Below are 27,231 nucleotides of genomic sequence, written 5' to 3'. Positions count from 1 at the left end.
CTACACGGAGTACGTGCAAGGACAGGTTTTTCTTTCGGTGTTTGTACTACCAGATATGCAGTTATTTCTAGTTGGTTTGCCCTGGTTTCAGCGGCGGTGGACGTCCCACACCGCTTTACAAACACACCACTTGTCAAGGCTTCCGTTCATTCGTGTCACTGAGATGAGTAACGTTTGGTGGAAATGACTGATCTCTGAAGTGTAGAGTGTGCGCAGAACACGCTCCTAATGAAAACTCATGCCTGCGAGGCTCCATTCATTGCTGCCTCTTCCCTCCCCAGCTTGTGACTAGATGAGGGAGGGAATGAGGTAGCGAATGTCACAGAACCTCCGGTAGCAGAACCAACCTTTGATTTTTGTGGGGTTTATTTCTGCTTTTGCAGGGAGCGGGAAAGACCAAAGGTACCAGTTGACAGAAGGGCTGCGCAGCCTGTTGTTGCTTCAACCAGTAACGCACAGGAGCTCACTCAGCTTGGCTGCCGGTGCAAAGTCGCCTTGAAAGGACCAGGAGGACTGCACTGAGAGCAGCGCTCCAACAAGGACGTGGACTGCCACCCATTTGGGTGAGGGCGCCCAGGCTCAGAAAACAAACTGTGATTTTTTCAGGAGGGACTCGAGAGGCACAGAGGGGAAGTAGTTGCGTCCTTATTGTCCCTCCAGCGCAGCAGAAACTCTGCCGCCATTGGAAACCCCAGAGAGAGGTTTGCCCTGCAGAGGACTTGGGAGAAGGCAGTAGGGAGCCTCAGAGCCAGCACAGCAGGGAGGTGGCTCTTAGTGTGGGAAGCTCGCGACTCTCTCCACTATCCAAGGTGTGTGCCACAGAGCCCTGAGAGCTCAGTTGGAAGAAGAGGCTCAGAGCAACAGGTGCGACCCCAAGCACCACGGGAGCGAGGGGACACGGCCAGAAAGGGATTAGAACCGGTAAGGCTCAAAAGATTCTCCACCTGCGGATCGCGTGGACGAGTCCTACCCGCCCAGCTCGCAATCCGAGTCGCCCAGACGACCGTACCTCTTGTGTTGTGGAGCCCGCCGCCCCCGCATGGGAAGGTTCAAGTCGGTACTTGCAGCACCGCCCCCTCTGTAGCCAGGCCGGGAACAGAGGACAGTTCGCCCAGGCGCGGCCCGGGTCGCTGTCCCTTGCTCTCTTTCTGGTTGCTGGAGGTTCTGGCTGGAGATACCCGCTCTCGCTGCACTGTGCTGGGGCACCCAGAGATCCTCGGCTATCCCTAGAGCCCGCCTTCCCTGCCTGGCACTCCTTCCCAGCTCTCTCAGTTGCATAGACACCCAAGGGGTGTGCCAGTAAGTGATGGAACTGGCTACCTTGAACCTCAGCGAGGGGAACGGGAGTGATCCAGAGCCTTCCGCCGCCGCGGAGTCCAGGCTGCTGTTTGGCATCGGCGTGGAGAACTTCATCACGCTGGTGGTGTTTGGCCTGATATTCGCGATGGGCGTGCTGGGGAACAGTTTGGTGATCACTGTGCTGGCGCGCAGCAAACCCGGCAAGCCGCGCAGCACCACCAACCTGTTCATCCTCAACCTGAGCATCGCAGACCTGGCCTACCTGCTCTTTTGCATTCCCTTCCAGGCCACCGTGTACGCACTGCCCACCTGGGTGCTGGGCGCCTTCATCTGCAAGTTCATACACTACTTCTTCACCGTGTCCATGCTCGTGAGCATTTTCACCTTGGCAGCGATGTCTGTGGACCGCTACGTGGCCATCGTGCACTCGCGGCGCTCCTCCTCCCTCAGGGTGTCCCGCAACGCGCTGCTGGGCGTGGGCTTCATCTGGGCGCTGTCCATCGCCATGGCCTCGCCAGTGGCCTACCACCAGCGCCTCTACCATCGGGACAGCAATCAAACCTTCTGCTGGGAGCTTTGGCCCAACCAGCTCCACAAGAAGGCTTATGTGGTGTGCACTTTCGTCTTTGGCTACCTCCTGCCCTTACTGCTCATCTGCTTTTGCTATGCCAAGGTGAGTGGGGAGCACTATCTCCTGACCAAGCCCCATCTCTAGCACCCTGCTCCTCTGTCCTTTCTACCTCTCCATTCCACTTTGTCTCAGCTTGCTCTGTCATGATTTGTGACACAAGAAAGTTAACTTAGGGTTTGAGAGGTGCTGGGGAGAGTTTGCAGTTCCTGTCTGGAGAGGTGGCCTCACAGAGCAGGAAAGAGTTGTGTGTCTCGGATCTGCTGCTCAAAAGGCTATACAGCCTCCTCGGTTTCAGCAGCTTTTAAACAAGATCCGTAGATCCCAACAAACTAATACACAACGGGACAGAGAGAGCTGGAGAGAGCCTGTGTTCTCTCTAAGAGCCAGCAAGGGCTCTAATTGCCCCTGCTAGCTCTTTGCTGAGACCTGCTGGTGTAGCCCCTGGAGCAGGTCTGCACACAGCAAGTTAGCTCCTGTACCTCAGTAGGTTTTCGGAGTCTAAGCTCTGTGAGCCTCTGCTCAGCAGGCCAGGGCTTTGGATTTTAGTTTAGCTTCTAAAATCCAAGTGGGAGGCCCTACTCCTGCACAGATACTTGACTGAAGTCCCTAGGGAACCATGGGTGGAAGGACAGGTGCTTTCCTGGGCAAGGTTGTGTGGACAGTGTTAGGGATTCAGGTGGTGAGCTCGTTCTGGAGAGGGACAGCAAGAACACACAGCTAGGGAACCTATGTGATTATTTATCTTGTCTTCACGATTTGGGAAGGACCTGTGGCTCACAACTCCTAAGGAATTACAGAGCAATGGGCATTTACATTAATCAAAAGCCTTAGACTTCTTAATCACCACTTGATGCTCCATTAATCACCCACAGTGTATTTTTAGTGGCCACTTGATGAGGTTCTTGGGCTAACCTCAGTGCCATATCTCCTTTCAGGGTACTATGAGAACCAAGCAGGAGGGAAAAATCCCTGCAGGGCAAATTCTAAAGTTTCCATGCAACTTTATCCTTCATTGACTCCCGATCTTTTGATCTGTGACAGTAGGACCATAAACAACCTCCTGTGTAGAAAAGCAATGGTTTCTTACATCCCACTATAAGTCACCCCTCCCAAAATGCATTTAAAAGAAGCTATCCTCCCTACACCTATGTGTCTTTTGAATGGTTGTATTACCTGAATGAGTACACTGGCTCCAAAGATGCTTCTACAGCCTAGCTGTCTGGAAGTATCCAGTTTATTCCCTTGGTCTTTTCAAATGCAAGGCAAAGGTTGCTTTGCCCAGTGAGTTGTGGGGCATGGGCTTGGTCTGTGAACCTCTGGGTGGGAACGGCCATCTCCATTTTATTAACAAGAAAGGGGACTTTCAGAGGGATGTAGCAACTGACCAGATGGTGAGTCTGGTAAAGGGAGGGGTTTCAGGAGGTGACAGTTAATTGGTCCCTGGAGGACAGGGGCTAGGAACTAGAACCGTACTTAAAATATTGGTCTTTTAAATTCTTAACTGCTACTTTGAAAAGGAAACATTTCTCCTCAAAGTCCCTAGGGGGAAAATCATCTCCATCTTTGTGGAAATGAAAAGTAAACTTTTAGGACTAAACAGTCTGTAAATAAAGAGTCTCCAAAAGTTCCACAGAAGACAAAGTCTAATAATTAATGAGTAGATAAACATTTGATTATTTTACATCCAGAAATAGTTGGCTTCTCACAAAGTCGTCTAGATGCAAACAACTTTGAGCCAATGTTAATACTTGCACATTTATCCCAGGGCCTAGATAGCTGGAGATAAGTGATCCGGAGTTGCTGTTTTCTGTCAGCCACTAAGTGTGTGTCATCTAGTTAATGACTCTAGAACTTGAGTGTCAGGTTCTGAACTGGCTGTGTGTTCAAGGAGCTGGGCTGATGGCCAATGTGAGGAACCACATATGGCCAAAACAGCACTTGAGATTACTATGTATTATAGATTTTTCTTTCTAAAAATCAATGAATGAGTTGCATTCCAGAGATGATCTCTCAGCCATGTTTAGTGAGACAGCTCTTTGCACCTCAAAGACCCTGGAGAGCACAGTGAGCTGGAGCAGCCTCTGTTCTTCAAGACAACTTCTCTTTGCACCGTGGGGCTCTTGCCTGCCACTCTCTGCCCTCAGCATGCATTCTGCTTAGAGCCCTCCTAGGTCTAAAGTGAGGGCATGCCCACTGTGCGCAGTCTCGAGTGATGAAATCATAAGGGGTCCCAACTACAATCTCTTCCTTGATGGCAGGATCTTAAGATATGTCTCAATGTGCCACTGTGTGCTCATAGCCTGATCTGTGGGAGGGAAGCAGAGCTAAGAAGAACGCATTTAGAATAATCTCTGTGAACTGATCAGCAAAATCAATATTCTTAGGTGCTGCGGAATTCCTGAACTGGGCCCCAGCTTAGTTGACATGACTGTGTAAACCCAGTTAACATCAAGAAGCAGGTCACCCATACTCATGCCCTCCAGTGAACTCTTTTGGCATCTCCTGTACCCTTTCCCTTGTAACCCACAGTACTGTGATCTGGGGGTCTTTAGAAAACTTCCTCTAGGGATTCAGCATCACTGGTGATGTCTGACCATCTTACAGGTTTTGCACTTAGCATATCTGTTTTAATTTTAATAAGTCTGCGAATATTAACATCTATGCAAAAGATGTTTCCAGCTAGAATAGCTGCCTAGAACCACTTTCTTCTCTCGCTGCTGTCATGTTTGGGAGAGATGCTGTGAATGTTGTTGTTGCTGTTATGCATGGGAATTTACAATCATGGCAGCTGTTGTCAGCTAGCTGGCCAGTCCTGACTCCATCGGCAGGGTCCTGTCTCCAGCGCTCACCTCCCTCTTACAGGCTTTTCCCATGGCTGCTATTGAAAACTTCTCAGTGACTGAGAAGTCTGCAGAACAGAGCTACTTCACTGTCAATGCACCAGCGAGTTGTCCACTTGCTCCCATAGCAAGCAAAGGTTCGTGTGACTGATAGACACTGGCTTGTTATCAGCAGTGAGAAGTGTCTCAGTAGTGCAGGGAATCTGAAGGCAGAGACTCACACCGGGAGAAGGCACCTTGGTTGTCTGCTCTGGCTGCTAGGGTAGGGAAGGCTGGTAAATGAATCCTGAGGATTCTCGATTAGGACGTGACTGATGGTGCTGTCTCTAGCAGAGTGGAGAAGGCTTTGGCAGCGAGGCCAATTCGATGAAATTATTTTCATGCTGCGGTGTCGGAGGGAAACATCCAAGTGGCTGGAACATGCATCCACGTCCTGAGAGCCTCTCCAGAAATCTGCAGCCCATTTCAAGCTTTTTGCCATTTATTCCTGGTTCTCCAACAGAATAGAGAAAATAAGCCTTGGACCAGCTCTTCAGGTTACATGCTGTGGAGCAAGTTCAGATTGTAAATTCCCATATATAATAGCAACAACAACATTCATATAATTTCTCCCAAATATGACAGTGGCGGCAAGAGAACATAGTGGCTTCTCGTGTATTAAAGCTACCTTACCTCCCTGACAGGTATGGTAAGGGTAAAACCTGCAATCACCAATGATTGATGCCGGATTCCTAAAAGCAGTGTGTGTGTGTGTGTGTGTGTGTGTGTGTGTGTGTGTGTGTGTGTGTGTGTCTAAAGACCACATAGCTGGGCTGGAGAGATGGTTCATAACCCAAAATATAAGACCACACAGTGTTTGAACTACATGAGAAAGCAGCATTGCTGGCTGGCACTTTGCTCAAAGAGATTTGAGATAGGCGGGGTTCATAGCAAGCATCGAAACTGGCGCAGGACTGGGGAGTCACACGCAGTAACTGTCAGGTTATAGTCTCTTCCTTGTTCCCTTGGTTTCCTCCTCTGGATCATGAACTCCCACAGCCTGGGCCTCTAGTTTTCAGTGGGCCTCTGAGCTGTCATTGTGGCCTAAGTATAGTAGGACCTGCTGCTTTTAGGCATGTGGATTCTTGGGCAGAAAGAGCCAAGGCAGGTAGAGCAGTGGATTGCAGGAGCAAGCCCCACCTCCACCCCAGGGGAGGTTCTTTCCCCCAAGAAACTCTGAGCATGTTAGCATTTTCTGTGGCTCTCTCATGTCTGGGTAAGGTCTGTCTTCCAGGGATGCCTCTGAACGTATCTATCGGCTTTGATTCAGGGCTGTTTTGATCTAAGATGCATTTCTATTTTCATTGTTTTGTAAACAATAGTGTGAACACAGCAGAATGTTCAGTGGTTGACACTAAAGAAGAGACGTTGTGTAAGCAAAGCATGAGGTAAATCCATCCCATCTGTCTCCATTTTGCAGGTCCTTAACCATCTGCATAAAAAGTTGAAGAACATGTCAAAAAAGTCGGAAGCATCCAAGAAGAAGGTAACATTCACAAACAGATGCCGTGGCTGTCAGTTTTGGAGAGCTCAGCTTCCTTTTTGTTTTAAATTATCTTCACATCCAATCACAGCCATACCCTTTTGGAGGAGTGGATGAGGGTGGGCTGGGAAAAAGCTGCCTAAGAATTGATGACTGTCTTAGACTTCTGTCCCTGGCCCTTCCCTAGCTCCCAGCAGTTATTAGGTGGGTTTAGTTCTAAGCTTGTGGGTCTTTCTTTATAACAATTGATGAAGTATGAGTTCTGTGACAGCCCTGAATTCTGTGCTACCCTCCTCTGCTGCCAACTCTGTATTTTAACGCCATTTTCACATTCTCTTAATCTCTTAGTTTCCCTTCCAGTACAACTTCTCACCTCTAAGAAAACGAGTCCTTAAGAACAATTAAGGACTTGGTGTAATTTCTCCTTGGATGGCTCTTTATAGTGTGCAGTGCTGTGCAGGAACAAGCCGACCTCTGGTTTCTAAAAAGAATTGGCTTCCTTTGGGAGCCAAGCATCATGAGAAAAGCATGGATGTCCAAAGACGTTTAGTAGGATGAGTGTTTGGAGAGTAACATCCTGCAGGGAGTTGGAGAGATAGCTCAGTCAATAGCATGCTTGGTATGCAAGCAGGAGAATATGAGTTTGGTCTCCAGAATCCATGTTTTTTTTTTTAAGAAGAGGGCTGGAGAGATGGCTTAGCAGTTAAGATCAGTGGCTGCTCTTGTAGAGGTCCTGAGTTCAATTTCCAGCAACCACATGGTGGCTCACAACCACCCGTACTGGAATCTGATGCCCTCTTGTGGCATAAAGTCACACATGCAGATAGAACACTCACATACATAAATAAATCTAAAAAAAGAAAAAGAAGAGAAAAGAGCAGTTGGAACTTGGTGGTGTACCCTTGTAATCCTGGAACTGGCGAGGCAGAGACAGGCAGATATTCAGGGCTTGCTGGCCAGCAGCCCAGCCTCGTCAGTAAGCTACAGGCCAGTGAGGGACCCTGCCTAAGGAAAAAAAAAACATGGTAGATTGTTCATGAGGAAAGATACCTGATGTTTGTTGTCCTCTAGCTTCCACAAGCACATGCTCACAACTGTGACTGCGTGCACACACACACACACACACACACACACACACACGAGAAGTAGGGGCTAATTGGGATTCAGTAGTGAAGAAGGTATCCATCATTATGCTACATATTTAGTATTAATTCAAAAGATTTAAGCCAGGTGGTAAAATCAAATCTCAGCTACTTGGGGAGCTGAGGCAGGAGGATAGCAAATCTGGAGTTCAAAGCCAATCCTAGGCACTTATCAAGACACAATTTTCTAAAGATACAAAATGAATGGAAAAGGCCTGGGATGCAATTTCCTGGTAGAACCTACCCTGACATGTATGAAGCCTGAGGTTTAATTCCCATTGCTACAAAATGAAAACCAGTTTATTCTGATTGAGAGGATGCAGCTGCTCTCCTTCAAAAACGTTTGCTGAATCTCATCTTTGTCTTTGAAGAGATGTTGGTGAGAAACTGTAAAGGTCCTAGAAGGAACAATGTAAGAGAAGATGAGGAAAACCTCTCTTATTTTATAATGAAGATCATAACGACCATTTTGTAAGAGAAGATGAGGAAAACCTCTCTTATTTTATAATGAAGATCATAACGACCATTTTGTAAGCTTGTGTGCATGTAAAATGAATGCCTATTTACATAATTTTCCTTTTGCTCATTCCCACTGTATGAGGAAGAAAGCTTGAGCATTGTAAAGGGAGATGTTTCTCCTCCCTTCTCAGACTCTACCCCTTTCATGGCTGCTGAACAGATGTCGGATCTCGTCTGATAGATTTAATTGCCTTTTTGTTTGCATAGGACAAATACACATGATGGTGAGGCGTGTGTGTATAAGAAAGGGGTAGGAAAGAGATGCCAGGGAGGGGGAAGAAAAGAGAGGGCAAGAGAGAAGCAAGGGGATGGGGAGAGGAAGACAGAGGAGTCTTAAGGCAGACTGAATGGAAAAGAGCCTTTCTGGCAGAAAGCATCCCAGACCTTGGCATCCCATCACAGATGGCCTCCAGGGACCCTTTTCTGGATCTCGGCACAGGTCATCAGGACACATGCTCAGTGCTTACTATGTAAGGGATGACTTGGTACTCTGATGGAGACTGATGCAATACACATCTCAATGGTCAATGGCTGTGTGTTACTTACCTTGTTACTGTCATCAAATACCCACACAGAGGCTATTTAAGGGAGGAAGGACTGTTTGAGTGTTCAAGAGGGAATAGTTGAACATGTTAGAGAAGGCATGGTGGCAGAAGCATCAGGTGACTGATCACATTGCATCATCATTAGAAATCAGAGAGGGACAGGAAGTGGGGCTGGGCTGAGAAACCTCAAGGTCCACCCCCTGTGATTGACTTCTTACAGTTAGACCCTACCTCAAGGCCTAGCCTCAGATGGGTACCAAAGTTTCAATCCTGTGAGTCTTGGTTAGAGGACATCACATATCCAAACCACATCAAGGGATTGATGGGAAATAGGGTCCAACAGAGAACGGGTCAGTGGAGGGTAGATTTTAATAATTTTCTCATTCTTACATCATTTATTTCTGGGTCTTCTCAGTGGCTAAGCAGTTTTCTGTCCACGTGTTGAACCCATTTGTTAATGTGACAAGAACAAAACTATTCCACAATGTGTAGCTTCTAAACAGTAGAAATCTATTTCCTACAATTCTGGAGGCTGGAAGAGCAGGGTGTAGTGTGGCCCCAGCGTTCTCTCTGCATCCACACATGCTGGATGGACTGGGTAGCTCTCTGGGCTCTTTTATAAGGATAAAGATCCCACTCTGGAGGGCTCTTCCTCATCCTCTCCCAATGGCCTGACCTCTAGATACTGTCATCTTGGTCATCAGTTTTCACCCCGTGAGTCTGGGGGGATATACACATTCACATCACCAGACAGAGCTTTCTGTGTGAGATCCATCATGGGTACGAAGGGCAAGTTCAGCCCTTTGTGATGGACATGTTGTACAGCTAGTCACACATGGTGGAAAATGCAGGAAGAAGGTCGGATTTCTTTTCAGAAACAATTGACGTTTTAGTTTATGTATCATGTACAGGTATTTGGCCCCGTGTGTATGTATATCTGTGCAGCATATGTGCGCAGTGCTTTTGGAGGCCGGAAGAGGGTTTTGGCTCTCCTGAGACTGGACTGAGAGTTGTGAACTGCCATATGGGCACTAGAATTGATCATAGGTCCTCTGGAAGAGCAGCCAGTGCTCTTAACCACTGAGTCATCTCTCCAGCCCCCCAGAAATAATTAAAAGCCTAATGACCTATTAAGGATTTTGCTGAAGCATTGCTGGCAGAAAGAGATGCTGCTGGCTTGAGGCTTACTGGCCTGAGACAGGAACCTTAGGTACTGCAGGGAGGATGGTGGGATAGGCTAGGCGGCACACTGGGTGGGTGCAGGGTGGATGGTGGGATGGGCTAGGTGGCACATTGTGTAGGTGCATCTGAGAGAAACCTGGTCAAAGGTCAGCTGATATCTCATGAACTTCTAGGCTCTTTCAACAGATGCATTTTGTTACTGTTTCCTGTTTCCTGACTTGTGCAGTGAGCTTTCTGGCTGTTGTTCACACAACTTGCATGGGGCTTTTCATGTATTCACCTTGTGTTCGTTCTTTGCTTCCTAGCCGAGTTCTGTTAGACACATTGTGAATGAGATTATTTGAAGAAAAGGAGGATGTCTTGGATTGCTTGAAGAGAGCAACTCACTGCTCAAGGGAGACTAATTATTTTTGTTTTGTTTTTCAAGACAGGACTTTCTCTGTCTAGCTTTGGAGCCTGTCCTGGAACTCGCTCTGTAGACCAGGCTGGCCCAGAACTCACAGAGATCCACTTTCCTCTGCTTCCTGAGTGCTGGGATTAAAGGTGTGCACACCACTGCCCAGCTTTTTAAAAATAATTTATTTATTCGTATTTTATGTACATTGGTGTTTTGCTTGCATGTATGTCTGTGTATGAGGCTCAGATCTTGGAGTTACAGACAGTTTTAAGATGACATATGGATGCTGGGAATTGAACCTGGGTCCTCTGGAAGAGAAGTCGGTGCTCTTAACCACTGAGCCATCTCTCCAACTCCCAATTCTTTTTTAGATGGGTCCAGTGTAAACCACGCTAATAAAGGGCCAAACTCAAGTGTGTATACTGCTTCTCTGTCCATGGTAGTCAGCATTCTGCTCTCCACATGCATGAATGGTGTCAGTAATGAATATGCTGAGCACCATGCCATCTCCGGTAAGGAGAAACGGTTTTGTAAGAAACAGGGACACAATGTTAGACATGAAGATTAAAAACTTCCTTTCTCATGTAGAGCAGTGTCTCTGTTACAGCCTAGCACTTCTCGTACAGGGGATTCCATGCTATATCTGATATTCAGAGGGACATACACATCAGAGGTAGCTTCTCTTGCTTTGTCTATGAGTAGAAATGCTTCTGCCATGAGAACTGTCAGTATCAAGAGAAACCTCTTTAATTGCTTTCACTTAAGGTCCACGAGATAACCCCAGTTTTATTGTGGCTTTTATGCAGTTCATTGGGGATTCACTAAAGCTCCCGAGCTTTGTACACAGAGACAGATTCCAAGGTAACTATCTAATAACTGTTCAGTCATAGTGACAGGGCACAGAATACTCTGGGTTAACGATGGGCATACTGATCTACTACAGTTCTGAGGCTGGAATTAGAACAGATTCAGTATTCGGATGAGATCTTTAACTTTGAGCTGATGTATTCTTGGCATATTGCTTTCTGAGTTATAGACTCAAGGAATCATCCATCAAGAAGGACAGTTTCTAATCAGGGCAGAGTTTTTACTGCTAAATTCTGCTTTTTTCAGTTCCATCAGCATTTGTCGAAAGATTAAAAAAAAGAAGGAGAAGGAGGAAAAGAAGAAGGCGATTAATTCTTGGGAATATCTGGCTTTTCATACTCCTGTGGCTGAAGTAGAGTGAACTCATAGACTAGGGCCAAGGCCAGAGTTTGTGTGGAGGACACAGACATGAGGAAGCTAAGAACATTTACTCAGGTGAACTTTGGAGCTTAAGGAGACATGCAGGAGAGAATAGCATCTCTGAATTTCCCAACTGGGCTGTTGTGTACTCAGAAGCATTCTAGTAAGCTCTCATAGAGGCCCTCGTAGGTAGATGATAGTTCTTATAATTATGCATCTATAAATTTTCCTAATATTTGTATCATAAGTTATGAGGCACTTGCATTCAAAGCTGCTAGTTGACCACAAAAAAGAAACTGGCTCATATGCATGGTTCTGAGAAAAGTAAAGGGATTACAAACATTTAGAGTTCACATTTGGACGAACCACAAATGCTCAGAGAAACAACTGCCATGAAAAATATTGCATACTCAGGGCACACAGCCATTTGCATTTCAGATCTTGATAAGATATGAATCTCATCTGAAGGCTGCCAAGGTGTAGACCTGCTCTTAGCTTTGTACTTAGTACCTTTTCCTAAAAGAAGCAATGACATGGAATATTGACAGGGAGGTACTTTTGTAGAGAGACAGCCTGGTCATCTTAGATGGAGGAGGCTATGTTATCCTGTAGTGTGGGCATAATCGTTTCTAGATTGTTTGATGAAATCACAAGAGAATGGCAGTTCTCACACACTAATGGGCAAATGGATTGATAGCAAACACTTCCTTAATATGTGTGAGCTAATTACGTTTGCTCTGTGGCCCAGGTCTTAAGTGGGCTTAATAGGTAAGCTTTCACTTTGTAACACCTGCCTGTGGGTTTTTAATAGCTGAGCTGGTTTAGTGCTCACATGGTCCAGGCACAATCTGGGACTCATTTTGTTGGTTAATTTCCTTCATTAATGAGGAAATCAAGTCATGAGGTTTTGTCATCTTTGAAAGATGATGAACAGACCTGCTGTCTAGCCAGTAAGTCTTGCAAAATCCATGATGCCTCTCCTGTCCCCATGCCCCATAGTGTTTGTTACTCCTGACCTGAAATTCAGCTTCCCTGCCTCTACCTTCTCCACCAGAAGTCTGGTCATTTATTACCTGTTGGTTCTCAACCTTCCTCAGCGATGAACTTCTACTGTTATCTTACCTTGCTGCCAAGACTCAGTCCTGGATGTGTTGGCACCATGTCCTATATTTCAGACTTTACATTCTAGAACAATAGGATCCCCTTTCATAAGAAGCAGTAGAGGAAGTCCTGACATGTACTACATCCCTGTCAGAAGTGTCCTTTATAAAAGGTCTTCTGAGGTTTCCCTTGCTTTCTAGGTCGGTGGCCAGTTGGGAGGCCTTGCCTGTGCACACAGTACATAGCCCAGTCAGTATGTGTTCCCTGGGTTGAGAGCACATGGAAACCCTCCCCCAAATTTCTGAGTGATTTTGAATTAGGAGCAACTAGAGGAAGGTCAATGTTAAGGGAGCAAGCAATAGGACCTGTTGGTCTACAGGCTGCACTTAGAATGACTCTGTGAGAATGTTAGCCCCCCAGTCTCTATCTTGTCTTCAGTAATGAGACAAGTAATGAGGAGATACCAATGCCCCCCACTTGTTATTCCAGTCAGTGCTTGTCTGAGCTCCAGGCTCTCCACGGATCTTGGTGTGTGCACACTGGATGAAGCTTGCGGTTCTGTTGCTGTTTGTTCTCATGAGTCAGGATCTTGTATATAGGTCACATTTGTTCAGAGCTCTGGATCCTCCTGATCTGGATCTCACCGCTGCTGGAAGAGTTCTGCTAGTGTGACTGACAGTCCTTAATCTTGATCCTCTTCCAGCCCCACAAGCACTGAATACATGCTTAGGAGTCAGGACCATATAAGGCCACAGCTGGGTCTTAAGACGAAGAACAGAGGTGTTATGGGAGGTCAAATTTAACACTTTTGTTTGATCCCATTGAAGTTCTTAGGGATGCTATTGGGGTGTGTTTTACAGTGCTATGTTCTTCTGATGTATTGGTGTGCTCACACAGTTCCTGTCTCCTCGCCAACCCTCTGCCATTACTCCTCTCTTCCAGACCGCACAAACCATCCTGGTGGTGGTTGTGGTTTTTGGCATATCCTGGCTGCCCCATCATGTCGTCCACCTCTGGGCTGAGTTTGGAGCCTTTCCGCTGACTCAAGCTTCCTTCTTCTTCAGGATCACTGCTCACTGCCTGGCATACAGCAACTCCTCTGTGAACCCCATCATATATGCCTTTCTCTCAGAAAACTTCCGGAAGGCATACAAGCAAGTGTTCAAGTGTCACATCCACAAAAAGTCGCTCCCCGGTGATACTAAAGAAATCAAGAGCCGAATAGACACCCCACCATCCACCAACTGCACCCACGTGTGAAGGTTGGTGGGGTGGGGGGGCCTCCCAGCTCCCATGTGGGTTAGAACGAAGAGAGTACAGGGAACTCTCGTGAAACATGGCAGCTTGTTCTCCTTGTGGCAATTCATACCATCCTAACTACATTCCACAGCTGTTAAAGTACTTGATCGTTTAGAAACCCCTGGGTCCACTGAAGATTATTTTCTAGCTTTGTTTCATTTTATAATTATATTTCTGAAAGAAAAGAAAGTTCTGTTATATAGTTCATGTCTCTCAAGAAGTGAGAGGCTAGTAGCATTCTACAGATGTGTTCAGATCTCTGTGGAATAAAGCCAGTTCTGTAAAAACAATGAAGAGTATTTGAAATCTACATTTTAAAGTCAGCTAATTTAGGGAAAAACTTTTTTCCTTTAGTTTTGAGAGGAGAGGTAATATTCTAGGCCGTATGTTTTCAAATGCAATTGTGATGCAGAATAGTGGATTTTATTCCATTGAACCTTCATAGTCAGGCACATCTTCTGTGTGGAAGAGGGGTGGCTTTTCAAAGTCAGCTTTTATGGGTAGCCAGAGGTCTGTCTGGGAACATGAGGACCACCAAGTTCACCTCAGGAGATCAGCAGCAGCTCTACTTTGAAACAATCCTGTGAACAGGGAAGTGTAGGGCAAACTAAGCAATGTCCAGGATTCTGCTGGGGACTTCCAATCTGGCACAAGCACCAGAGCGTGAGTCCTGAGAAAGAAAACTGCGTGCTGTAACTGTAAGAATGCTCTTGGAAAATGCATCAGCTATGCCTCCCAAGAACCCATGAGACTAGTCATCCCATAACCTCTGTGGGATTGAAAACTGGACAAAATTAGACCCTGGGTAATATCCATACAACTTGGAGAAAGCAAGAGAGACATTTGACTCAGAATGACTGAAGGTAAAGAACCATGTGGCTTCTACCCTTCTGCTCTAAGATAGAGGTGGTGGGCAAGATTTCATTTTTAGGTTCCACAATGCTCACATGATCAGGCAGAGGCTTCTTGGGGCCAGTCTTATCACTTGGGTCCCAGGGCAGCATGATTTTCACTTTGATGCCCAGCACACCCTGTCTGAGGAGACGTGGTGCACAGCAGTGTCAACGTAGTAGTTAACAGGGTCTCCACTGTGGATCATCAGTCCATCCACAAACTTCATGGACTTGGATCTCTGTCCTCGTAGCTTCCCAGGCACCACAATCATTTCCCTCAAATATGATTCCCGGGGTAATGTTAATTTAGAGTTAGAATCTTTACCACTTAACTCACAAATGTAATTTTCATGACAATTTCATATTTATTTATATTTAACTCACAAATGTAATTTTCATGACAATTTCATATTTATTTATATTTAACTCACAAATGTAATTTTCATGACAATTTAATATTTATTTATACTTGCTGTAGGAAAATGCTGTGAAAATACTAAATTGTCCTATCTCAGAAGAATAATGATTAGATTCAAGGCTTTGATATATTTTAGGAGGCAGGAAACAAAAGCAACATGCTTTGCTTTTTTTTTTTAACCAGAAAGGATGTTGTTTCTGTGCCAAATCAGGACTTCCTATGATGTATGTAATTTAGGTTAAAATACAAATGTAATGTAAGTTTTTGGCTTGTTAAATTTCCTAGCTCATCCATTTATTCTCATGACTATCTCCTCGTAAACAGTGTTTACATTTGCAAAGGCCTAAGTCATTCTCTGGACGGAAAAAGGAAAACTGTTAAAATCACGGGGAATGATGAGTTTTCAGTGGTTGCCAGGGAAGAACATGCCTGCTGGTGTAGGTGGATATTTTAAAGAGAATTTTAAGCTCTTTGCATGATTTTTTTTGGTCATTTGTTTGGACTTTATTTAGTGTTGGAACAGAAGTATTTTGTCTTGAAACAGATACCTCACATGGATTGTGGAACCGGAAGCTCTCATTGTAGATGTCGGCATGCCTTCTTCATTCACACTGTCCACAGAGAGGCTTGGTCAAACCCGTGTGTGAGAGAGATTTTTCTGTGCTGTAATGATTCCCTGGTTCTCTCATGGTCAGAGGCGTTTTTTGATGCAAGTGTTTAATGGCAGTGTGGCTAAGGCAGAGCTTGTCTATAAGGTGTGTTGGTGTGAGTGTTGGCATCATGTGTTCATACACCTATAGCTGTGCCCTCCCCAGATAGAAGCATCTAAAGGTCAGAGCTACAGCAAGAGAATGATAACTTGTAACCACAAAGGCCAAATTTGCTGAATATTGATGCTTCCTGTGGATCTTAGGCTACTTCCTGCAAAGACAGGAGACTAAGTGGGGTTTTCTGGAAAGTGTCCCCAAGACCTGGGCCAGATCAGTCATCCAGATGGATAAAGGGAGAGCCCATCAATGTGCCAAACGTCTTTCAATGTAGCTCTTCCAAGATCAGTTTGGAGGCACACTGGATGCTGGTGACCCCCTTCCATCCCACACTGCATGCTGGTTACATCCCTTCAATACCACACTGGATGATGACCATCTGCCTGATACAACAAGCATGCATCCTATAGCCAGGAGGAAGAGGAAATGTGTGGGTCTTTGAAGTCGGGTGGCTGAAGAGCTCTCCTTCTTAGGGTGTTTCACAGAAAATTGATGTTTTCTCTACAAGCTTTTCAGTTTCAGTGCTATTATTCTGTGGGGCCTTTCTTGGGAATATTTAAATAGCAGAAATGCTTGCTGCTACACACACACACACACACACACACACACACACACACACACACACACACACCCTATTCTAGTTCCCACTTAGGAGTACAGTCAGCAACATTCCCGAGAGGTATTGTAACAGACTTGTTCTGTGCTATTCTGACCACATATGTATTCAGCAGTGTCAGAGACTGAGGCTCCTTTTTGAATATTTTAGGCAAATTATTATTGCTTTTGACTAAATTGTTCTATTTACACATTGGGAGTACAACGATTTCCTGTCCCCCTCTGTCCATCTTTTGTACTTTTATCCTCTTGTCTCAACTTCTTACCTCTCCAGAAATCCTTACCTATGGTTTTCACAGTTGTCTCCCCCAGGCAGCAGAGGCTGGAAGAAAGAGATGGCAGACTGCTGGTTTCATGAGTCATGCAGTGCCTGGAGCTGCTTACAAGTCAGCTTTGAACCAGGATGGGGGGGGCACTGCTTTCCCCTATCTCTCAGGTGCACAGAGGTCCAGCGGTGATAGCTTCCCTCTGCTGACTGATACCCCAGGTCAGATGCTTCTATTAGGAGAGGCCCACCTGCCTAAGTACCTGCTTCCTTCCATTCTGGACTAGAGTCCTTCAGCACTGCCATGCTTATAGTAAAACCATCTTGCATAGTAAGAACAATGGGCATGCGACTGCATCATGCTCTTAGCTTTAAGGGTTCGTTACATGTTTACATATCATAGAGCATGGAAACTGAAGAAATGCATGAATAGGAAGATTCCATGGGGAAACTCAGCTGTCTAGAGTGTGCCGGCTCTCATCTGTGTGGGTTGCAAATGTTTCTCATGTTTTCAATTTGTAAGTGGCTGTCTAGGGAAGTGAGTCAGATCCTACTAAAGAGTGGCATGTTGGGTTTCTTCTTGATGCCCTGTTAATAATCTGTCTAGTTAATACTTTGTTTATTGTAGGACCACACACAGCAGGTTGCCAACGGACCTTGTCATTGAAGCTGATTGGCTTTCAAATGGTTGTATATGACTTAAGTTAACACCATAATTGAATATTTTCCCTCTTAAATGGAAAAGTTGGTTATAAAGAACTGGTTAAAAGGCTTCCCATGTGGATGCAGGCTGCTTCTGTGTGAGACTAGCGTGTTTCAGGTAACATGTAGTCGAGGTGTTCGGTGGTTCTCTTATGCACACGTTGTGCCTCTGACTTCTCAGTGTTACAGGCTCAGAAGCTGCTCTGTGGGTCTAAGGTGATGCTGTCTATGTGCTGATGGCATGGAGAAACACTAGCAGCCCTAGACATCTGCCCCTGGATGGCCTTGGTGGCTGGCTGTGTCCTGTCAGTCCTCTTGCTGGTTCCATGAGCATCCCAGACTCTTAAGTGCTGTTCTGGGTACAGTGACAGTACTATGGCCACATGAGTGAGTGAGGAGAGGGGAAGGGAGTGAGTTTCCCACCGCTACATGCCCAGTAGAAATGACTCTGTCGAGATTTCCTGAATCCACACGGTGCTGGCTGGGGTTGGTGGGTTGAATGGTTGCATGAGAGTCCATCCTATTGCTCAGGCTTTTGACATCACCTTGGGTGGAAAGTCTGATCTTTTTCTAGAGAACAGACATCAGGACACTGCAGGCTGTACTATGTAGCTTTGGATGCTCAGAGATGCCAAAGTATTGAAAAGACTTAGATTGAATCTGGTCTTCACCATGCATGTTCTCTAGCATCTTGGAGTATGGGAGTCAGTGTGATAACCCCTAGTTGACTGAGCTTTGAGCGCTGTGGGTTTCTTTGAGATGGTGTCTACAATAGCACCGCACTTCAAAAGATTAGACACTAATTGTTAAAACTGGCTCATTTGTGTGGCGTCAAATGCCTGTGGATCCACGAAGCCTTTTCTAGCTTAGCTTGTTTTGGGTATTGAAGCTTCCCAGCCACATGGTGACAGAGGAGGAAGGACTGCCTGACTGCCTGATTCAGGCTGGCTGTGGGTAACCCTTCCACATAGTATAGTCTCAGGGTGGGGCCAGCCTTTCCAGGGACAGTTGACCATGTGACCACCCGTCATTGTGTTCTAAGAAGGAAGAACTTTGTTAGTGACTGGAATCAGTGCCAGTCCTGGACCTTCAGAGGGAACTCAAGGAATCAGGACCCTGGGATTACTCAGGATCTGTGGACTACAAGTACACGGACCCTTGCTGAACTGTTCAGGAAACCCCAGGCGGGTTCCAGGGCTTGCTTCTGGGTTTCTGCACTTCAGGGGAGTTCTCCATGGGAGGACAGTAGGCATGAGATGGTTGGTCAAGCAGCCTCCAGTTACTCTGTCTAGCAGGTGACTTCCAGGCCAGTCAACCGCAGACATCTGTGAACTATTCCTCTGGAAAGAGAAGGGCGAACACGAGGCATGTACTGGTCCTTGTCTGTGTGAATTTTTCTATCCTTCCGCACTCACTGCTTCTCAAACGCCCCTGGTGTTGCTTGCCCCTACAGTTTTCTTAGCTTTAGCCATAGTTCCACACTTGGGTAGACTCTGTCAGTAAGGAGGGATAGCCAGAGCTTGGCCATGCTTTTCACATTCTCGTTGCTTGCTTTGGACTGAGGATTCTTCTCGGCTCTCTCTCACAGCTAAGTGTGAGAAATGCAGGATCTAATAGCAAACTGTTTCCGTAACAGATCAAAGGTGGCTCATCAGTTCTTCCCCACAGTCACAGAACACAAGAGCAGGCCAGACATGACTGGCATAACACCCAGGCCTTGAGCATGCCACACCTCTGAGAACTTATTCCTGGTGTGTTGTTACTTCTGAGATGCCCCAACTCAGTGGTGGAGGTGTGCCAGCTGAATGAGAGCAATCTCAACTCCCGCATCATCAGAGTCTCCCGGGGAAACTCCACTATGCTCTGGAGAGCCCTGAATTCCCTGCCCTTCCAGGATCCATCTCTATAGGAACATTGTAGCTGGTGATGAGTTTCCATAGCCCTGTCTTATTTATTCTTCCTAGCATGCCACAAGACAAGATGGGCTGTAGATGCCTATGTCCCAGGGAATACCTGGTGACCTTGAGGAATCAGGGTGATCTTGTTATTGAACTTGTCACCTTAGGTGTCGCTGGTGAAACAAAGACTCCAGTTACAAACAGCTGAGGTTCAAGAAGGTAGAACTAGGAGGGGCTCTATCTAATTAGTATGGAAGGAATCACTGTGAACAACATTGGAAAACATTGGACAACATTGGGAAATCCACCCAGCATTGGCTATGAGAGTGTTTCTGTGTTGGAAAGCAAGCAGGTTTTTTCTCTTTTTTTGTTTTTACTTCTAGAGAATACAGATGCAGTAAAAGAAAGCAGCTTCCATGAGCAAGCTCAGTGGCAGGCAGGGACACACAAGCTTCGAGGCTTCTGTGCTCTGGGTCTGTGATGGGAAGGAACACACCATTACCAGGACTGCTTCATCATGGCCTGTGGTGGGAAGGAGCACACCATTATCAGAGCTGACATGGGATTTATTTATTTATTTTTTAATTTATTTGTTTAATTTAGAATCCATCTTATTTTACATATCAATCACTAACCCCCCCATCCACTCCTTAGAGAGGGTGAGACCTTCCATGGGGGATCATCAAAGTCTGCCACCTCATTTGGGGGAGAACCTAGGCCTTCCTCCATGCATCTGGACTGAGAGAGTATCCTCCATGGGAAATGGGCTCCCAAAGTCCATTTGTGCACTAGGGATAAACACTGGCTCCACTGTTTGAGGTCCCACAGACTGTCTGAGCCTCCTGACTGGCACCCACATTCTTGGTCCAATGCTGGTTCCCCAGCTTTATGACTAGGGTCCGTGAACTCTCACTTGGTCATGTCAACTATTTCTGTGGGTTTCTCCAGCACAGTCTTGATCCCTTTGCTCATCCTTCCTCCCTCTCTACAACTGGATTCCAAGAGTACGGCTCAGTGCTTAGCTGTGAGTGACATGGTATTTAAATCGCTGTGAATTTCCACTGTTTGCATTGATCAGATTCTTCTTATCCATTCAGCTACTAGCATTGAGGTAGCTCCCGAAACATAAGGGGACTGTAGAGATGATGACAGCCATTCATCAAAAGGGCACTTCAACCATCCCCTCCACCTAAACACCAAAGTTTAAAACAATATTCATAATTGTTACATAAGAACTCTTGAAGTCAGTGTTTTAAACTCACTGTTAATTAAGTATGTGCATGTTTTTGCCTATATTACTATCTCCAAGAGATAAATATAATATTGCCTGTGGTTCTCTATAGTTAAAGCTTTTGGTTAAATAAGCAGGAAGAGTAAAGAAAAAAATCTATGTGTGCTGTAAATTGACTTTTATTAATGATATTGCTTAAATGCTGCTATTAAACACTGGTGTGAGTTGCCTGGTGCCTGATGATGTTGTCTTTGTTCCTTAAGGAGCTGTCAATCAAATGTATCTCTTAATGGCAGCTCTAGCATGAATGCCATTAAAATTACAAAGCAAAAACACCAAAAATTCAGAGTCCACATTCCTGCACTCAAGCCAAATAAACCCTTCTGGGGTCCCCCTCCTCAATTTCTGCATGGAACCTATACTTTGTGATTTGAACTGATTTTCTTCAAGTGAAAATAAAATTTGTTCTTTGAAGTGTCCTGACTGGAGTGTACTTCCCACTGCAACTAGATTGAAAATTGTGTAATTTTTTTTAAAGTTTGAGAACACAATAAAAAGTTGTTGAAGCGTGTCAAATTCTTTAGTAATGAAAGCTCTATGTGAAACAGAATGAGTCATGATGGCTCGAAGTTGACACCTGTGTTTGCAAATATTTTCTTACTTTCCTCTTTTTCTTTATTATTTTATCTTCTTTATTGCTACTTTTGGTTTTGTTCTTTTAAAAGCTATTTTTAATTTTAAGTATCTCTCTCTCTCTCTCTCTGTGTGTGTGTGCTTGAGCACATGCATGTAGGTGTCCATGGAGTCCCCTAATTAGCTATGCAGAAATAACCAGCAGTCATCCCTAAAATCATATGCGTTCAGGTAACACTAAATGGACTGAGCAGGTTATACACATGTGGCAATACAAATGAAAGAAAAAGAGACTATGATTTCAAGAGAGTGCAGTGAGGGTTACAGGAAAGGAGTTGTAGGAAGGAAAGAGGGGAGAGGAATGATGTTATATTTTAATTTAAAAGTTACCACAAAAAACAGGGCATTTTCCAATCCTTCTCGCCTTCATTTTTTATTTAGACAGTTATTTTTCTACTTTATGAAAAATTGCTTTCCATTATGACCTTAGTTATGTACAGAGATACAAATTGATAGATTGCTTGCCAGTGAACTTTTTTTTCTTTTACATTAGACGTCTTATCTCTTCCACTTTTTTATATGTTGGATTCTGCTTTTAGATTGATTTATGTGCCAGGGTGCTGGTCTTATGTGGATATCTTTATTGATGACAGTTGAACACACTCATGAGGTTCACTGTGATGTTTTGATGAGTGAACACATTGTGTAAAGATTCAGTCAGGACACAAAGCACATTTGTCTCTTGAACATTTATCATTTTTTTATTTTGCAGTAAATTAGTTTTTTTCCCTGTGATAAAATATCCTGACAAAAACAACCTGTCTTAGTTATTTTTCAATCTCTGTTGACAAAATGCCATTACTGAGGCAACTTACAGAAGAAAGACTTTATTAGATACCTCAGATGGTGAGTCCATGACCATTATGGTGGAGAGCATGGCCTAAGAAGGCAGGCATCGTCCTGGAGCAGTAGTTGAGCTCACATATGATCCATAGGCAGGCAGGAATGGTGCTGGAGCAATAGTTGAAAGCCCATGTAAGCATAAGGCAGAGAGCCCCTTCTGGGAATGCTATGGGCTTTTGAAACCTCAAAGCCCACACCCTAGTGAGACACCTCCTCCCAAAAGGCTGCATTTTCTGGTTATTCCTAAGCAGTACAGTCCACCAACTAGGGATCAGGTATTCCTCCACGTGAGCCTAAGGAAGCCATTCTCGTTCAAACCACCACACAACTTAAGGAATAAAGGGTTTATTTTGGGTTAGGATTGCAGAGAGCTAGAGTCACTTGCGATGGGGAGGGCATGGGGACAAGCAGACAAGGTATCACTGTGAAAGCAGGAAGCTGGCTGATTACTCTGTGTCTTTACTTAGGAAATGGGAATGGGGGGGATGGGGCCAGGCTATCAGCCTTTGGAGCCTGGCCCCAATGACACACTTCTTCCACTTAGGCCCCGCCTCCTGAAGGTTCCGTATCTTCCCCAACAGTGATACTGAGGATTAGGTGTTCATACACATGAGCCTACAGGGGACATTTCCTATTGAAACCACCCAGGTGTGGTATTGTTGGATAACATGGTGGTTCTCTTTTAAATTTTATGAGGTACTTCATACGCCATGTGCCATAAAAGTGGTGGTGCATGCCTTTAATCCCAGCACTCGGGAGGCAGAAGCAGGCAAATCTCTATGAGTTCGTGGCCAGCTTGGTCTACAGAGGGAGTTCCAGGGCAGCCTCCAAAACAATACAGAGAAACCCTGTCTGGAAAAACCAAAAAAGAAAAAAAGGTGAAATGGATATGTGTGATCATTGAGCCTAGCTATTTCCAAAGTTTTTAAAATAAATAAGGATATTTTTCACGTATATAACCCCAGAGTTACACCTGGGACTAGCTGCCCATTTCCTACATACTGATGGATAAAAGACAGACTATGGACACCCCCATGGAGGGCCTCACCCTCCCTGGGGGAATGAGGGGTTAACGGAGGGGGGGGTTTGGGGGAGGGCACGGGAGGAGGGGAGGGAATGGGAGAGGGACCTGGAACTGACTTTTGAAGCAACCTCGTTTCTTATCTAAATTTAAACTGGAAAATAAAATATAAAAAAAAATTCTGTTACCAAAGGGTGCTTTAATTCTAACCCAGTGCTTTGGTTTCTAATTTACAAATAAGGCCTTTTTGCCTAGGAGTGGAGTGTACTGATGCTTCAGAATAAAATTCAATAATAATGACATGTGTATTAGTGATGAAATTTTAAACAGTTGATAGAAATTCTCTTTTCTGCAATTTTCATATTAAAGGGAATGTTAAATTCTAGCATGAGCATATAAGTCAGAAAAGAATCTGAGAGAAGATCTCTTTGCACAAAATGATCAGCTTTCCTCATGTTATTTAGAAAATATAATTAATATAAATAGAAATTGAATTTTAATCTTAAGCACAAATTTATTTAACCTATTTCTCAAAATCACATACATAGAACAATCAGACCAATTTGAAATGATCAATATCATAAAAGTATGTAAAAGCATAGTATTTTCTGACATATTTACATTATCATACATTTCAAAAGCCCTGATCTGTCTCATTGTAAAGATCTGTATAAGTACTGAAATGAAGTTTGTTTTTCATATATAAAAACTATAAAGTGTTGAAAAAAAGTAGAAAGTGAAAATGTTGACCAATATTTCTAATGAAAATCAATAAAATATTATGGGTTATATCCAGCAATATTTACTTGACAATACCCAAAACTATGTACATTTTAAGTATTTTTTAAAATCACGTAAACAAGGAAACTGTGAAATGACAGATATATCAACTTGCTTAACTTCTATCATCATTTTACCATGTGTATGTATATCAAGACAACATCTTTCATCCCTTAAATATATACTACATTAAAAAAAGATTTGTACTTCATGACTAAGGTTCAGTCTAAGATACAAGATTGGATCAACATCTAATGCCATTCTAGTTATCCACTGGGTCATTACTCTACTAAAACATGATAATAAATATAGAAGATATATAGTCAAATTCAACAGCCAATCATGATGGCAGACTCAGCAAATTAATAGTAAAGGAAATGCCTGGACTTGGAAGGCAACATCAAACAACAACAGTATCCCATAAACTCCTACAGCTTTCCACATAGTCATGAACAAAATATTGGATGTTTTTCCCTCTATCTAAGGAAAAAGGTAAGGATACAGTAAAAACACTTAGCCATTGCAATAAGGAAAGAAAAAAATTAAGTCACAAAGCAGATCAAAGGGGAAGGGCTAAAACGTCTCTATTTGCATCTGACAGCATTGCCTATGGAGAAATTCTTTGAAGCCCACAAAGAAAATACCTTAAATGGCTAATGATTTTAACAAGATCACTGCATATTGGGTCAACACATAGAATCTACATAGAATATAAAACAAAACAGGAAACCCAACCCCTACAGCTATTCAATCACCTTTAGGCTTTATCAAACCACAACCTGCAGGCATTTATAAATAGTGAGATGTATTCTTTAATTTAGAATGCTATTTAAAATGTACATGGAAACGTCAGAGCTCTTATCTTAAATTGAAGGATGAATTTGCAGCCTTTAAGCAGGATGATTGTGCCAGAGCAGAGACCCCACGTCTACTGTCTCCATCATTGTTTGAAGGTCACTGACCTGAACTCTACCTTGAGTGCAATGATGCTTTTAATACTTTCCGCTCTGCACAAAGTCCTTGTTCCCAGGCCTGTAATGCTGAAGCAGGTTGCACACTATCAAACATCTCCCTGTCGTGTTTCTTACCTTGTTTAATGAGAATAAATTCCACATTATCCATTAGAATAATGCACAGTTTTTATGATTTTCTCTTTAGTTATATATGAAAAGATTGTGCTCCTTGGGTGTTGTTATATACTGTGAAAACAATAAAAAAGAAAACAAACTAAAAAAATACTGTAGCCATGTTTGGAAAGAGTAGCGTTAGCAGATAATTTATAATTCTTTTAAGTGAAAAATACTTATCAAAAATTTGATAGACTTGGAAGTTATGAGAAAAGCCACATTTTTAGCAAGTATTTAAATGTTTTCTATGGGTGCCAGAGAGATGGCTCACTGAGAAGCACCTGCACCCACATGTTTTTTTTTTTTTTTGGTTTTACAAGACAGGGTTTCTCTGTATTGTTTTGGAGGCTGTCGGTCCAGCCCGGCCTCAAACTCACAGACCTGCACCCACATGTACATAATAACATACATATGAATAAAAATAAATTCAAAATGGTGTTTTCTAAAATCATCTTCCTTTAGTATTGGAGAAAAAATCTATTCCTTGTGTTATTGGAGCTGGCAGCTCCAAGAAACCTCTTCAGCCACCCATCCCCAGTAGGTGAACTAAACAGACAAATGACAGTGACACCATAATGCATTCACAGTGAGAAGAGGGGCAAAGAGGTCCAGTGACTCTCACTTGCATCTTTGGGATCCTGGCATTGGGTTCAGTCTTAAATAGAGCCTGAGAGGCATGATGGTGAAGCAGTCCTGGTAATGGTGTGCTCCTTCCCATCACAGGCCATGGTGAAGTAATGGTGTGCTCTTTCCCATCACAGGCCATGGTGAAGTAATGGTGTGTTCCTTCCCATCACAGGCTATGGTGAAGCAGTCCTGGTAATGGTGTGTTCCTCCCCATCACAGGCCATGGTGAAACAGTCCTGATAATGCTGTGTTTCTCCCCATCACAGGCCGTGGTGAAGCAGTCCTGGTAATGGTGTGTTCCTTCCCATCACAGGTCCATGGTGAAGCAGTCTTGGTAATGGTGTGCTCCTTCCCATCATAGACCTAGCATTGCCTCTATCCTAGTTTCTTCTGAAAGGTGGTCTGGCAAGATGTCAGAGTTATGTGAAATCTCTTCATGGGAGACAAGTTCCTTCTCTGGCTGGCCCCAGCCTTTTCCTTATCCCAGTACAAGATTCCTGTGGAAATGCCAATTCCTTGGAGATCTTCTTTTTCAGTAGTTTGATAGCCAAAGGAAGAGGCACAAGTGTCACTGAATATTTTCATTCCTTTCAGGAAGGTTACACTAATGGCATTTTGAAGTCTTTCACCATGAGGACAAAAGGGTTGGGATTCCATATGTAGGACTCCCACCAAGCTGTAGGCATCAAGACACGACTTCTCTGTCCTAGACCCCTGGGGCCACACTCTACTGCAGTGGCTCCTGCTGTTCTCTCTGCCGTACCCATCGTCTCTGTGTCAACGGCATCCTTGAGAAGGTCACCAGATTTTTGATGGGTTGTATTCTGAACAACCAAGGCTGCAACTACCTGGTGTGGTTTCAGGTCAAGGAGGCTATCTTTAGTAAAAATATCTGTGACTATTTATATGAATAGAGATTTTCTGGGGGGGGCATTCTCATTTTGCAGGCTTAAATTGTCATATTTAAAGGAACTTGTGGCTTTTATGCTATTATGTGAAATGTTATTTGAACATGTTTGACCTATAGGACTAACTCTGAGAGAAGAAAATTCTAGCGAAGCATGAAGTAAGAGTCTTAATATATACATGTTTGCTAGCCTTTGAAGTCTAAATTGACCAGGAGAAGTGTCATGTTGCTTCTTATCCAGAAGTGATTTAATTTCTCCTAAGAAGTGAGGAGAAAAATGAATGAAATTCTTGGAGTTTGTTTCTGCATGTTCCTACATTTGTTCCTACATATGGAATATAGTACATTGATCGTTGTGTAAATCTTAAGATACATTATCTGATGATTGCAGAACTAACACATAGGATTTGGGACAAACTATTTTCCTATAGTTTCTTTTCTTTTATTAGATAATTTTTGATAGATGTAACTTGCCTAAGCTGACATTGTCTGGTGACTTGTGATACAAACATAGTAGCTTCTGGAACTGAATCCTTGATCCACATAGCCAATCAATAAACATTTTAAAATGATTTGCACGTGCCATGTCAAGCACTAGCAGAGCCAATGTGAATATGATACACAGTTCTTGTCCCCAGTGAATGCAACTGTGTAGTTTCAAGGACACTGACTGTGATGCATTTAGCTGGCAGCATCCTCAGCATATTTGACATTTAGAAAAGTAAGGGATTTTCTTTCTA

The 27,231-nt window shown here is 44.1% G+C and overlaps 1 protein-coding gene across 1 annotated transcript; it reads left to right on the top strand.

Moving 5' to 3' along the window:
- The first annotated feature begins 1,138 nt into the window (after positions 1-1,138).
- On the top strand, positions 1,139-19,950 carry Galr1 (galanin receptor 1). The gene is made up of 3 exons (XM_021235282.2): positions 1,139-1,972; positions 6,230-6,295; positions 13,348-19,950. Exons 1-3 carry the CDS (start codon positions 1,307-1,309, stop codon positions 13,663-13,665), a joined length of 1,050 nt encoding a protein of 349 aa, XP_021090941.1. The 5' UTR covers positions 1,139-1,306; the 3' UTR covers positions 13,666-19,950.
- Positions 19,951-27,231: the final 7,281 nt, after the last annotated feature.

This window comes from Mesocricetus auratus, unplaced genomic scaffold (genome assembly GCF_017639785.1).
Source record: "Mesocricetus auratus isolate SY011 unplaced genomic scaffold, BCM_Maur_2.0 Super-Scaffold_100015, whole genome shotgun sequence".
In the NCBI taxonomy this organism is placed as follows: Eukaryota; Metazoa; Chordata; class Mammalia; order Rodentia; family Cricetidae; genus Mesocricetus; species Mesocricetus auratus.
Note: the sequence above shows the minus strand (reverse complement) of the source record. Positions and strands in the feature narration are given on the sequence as shown.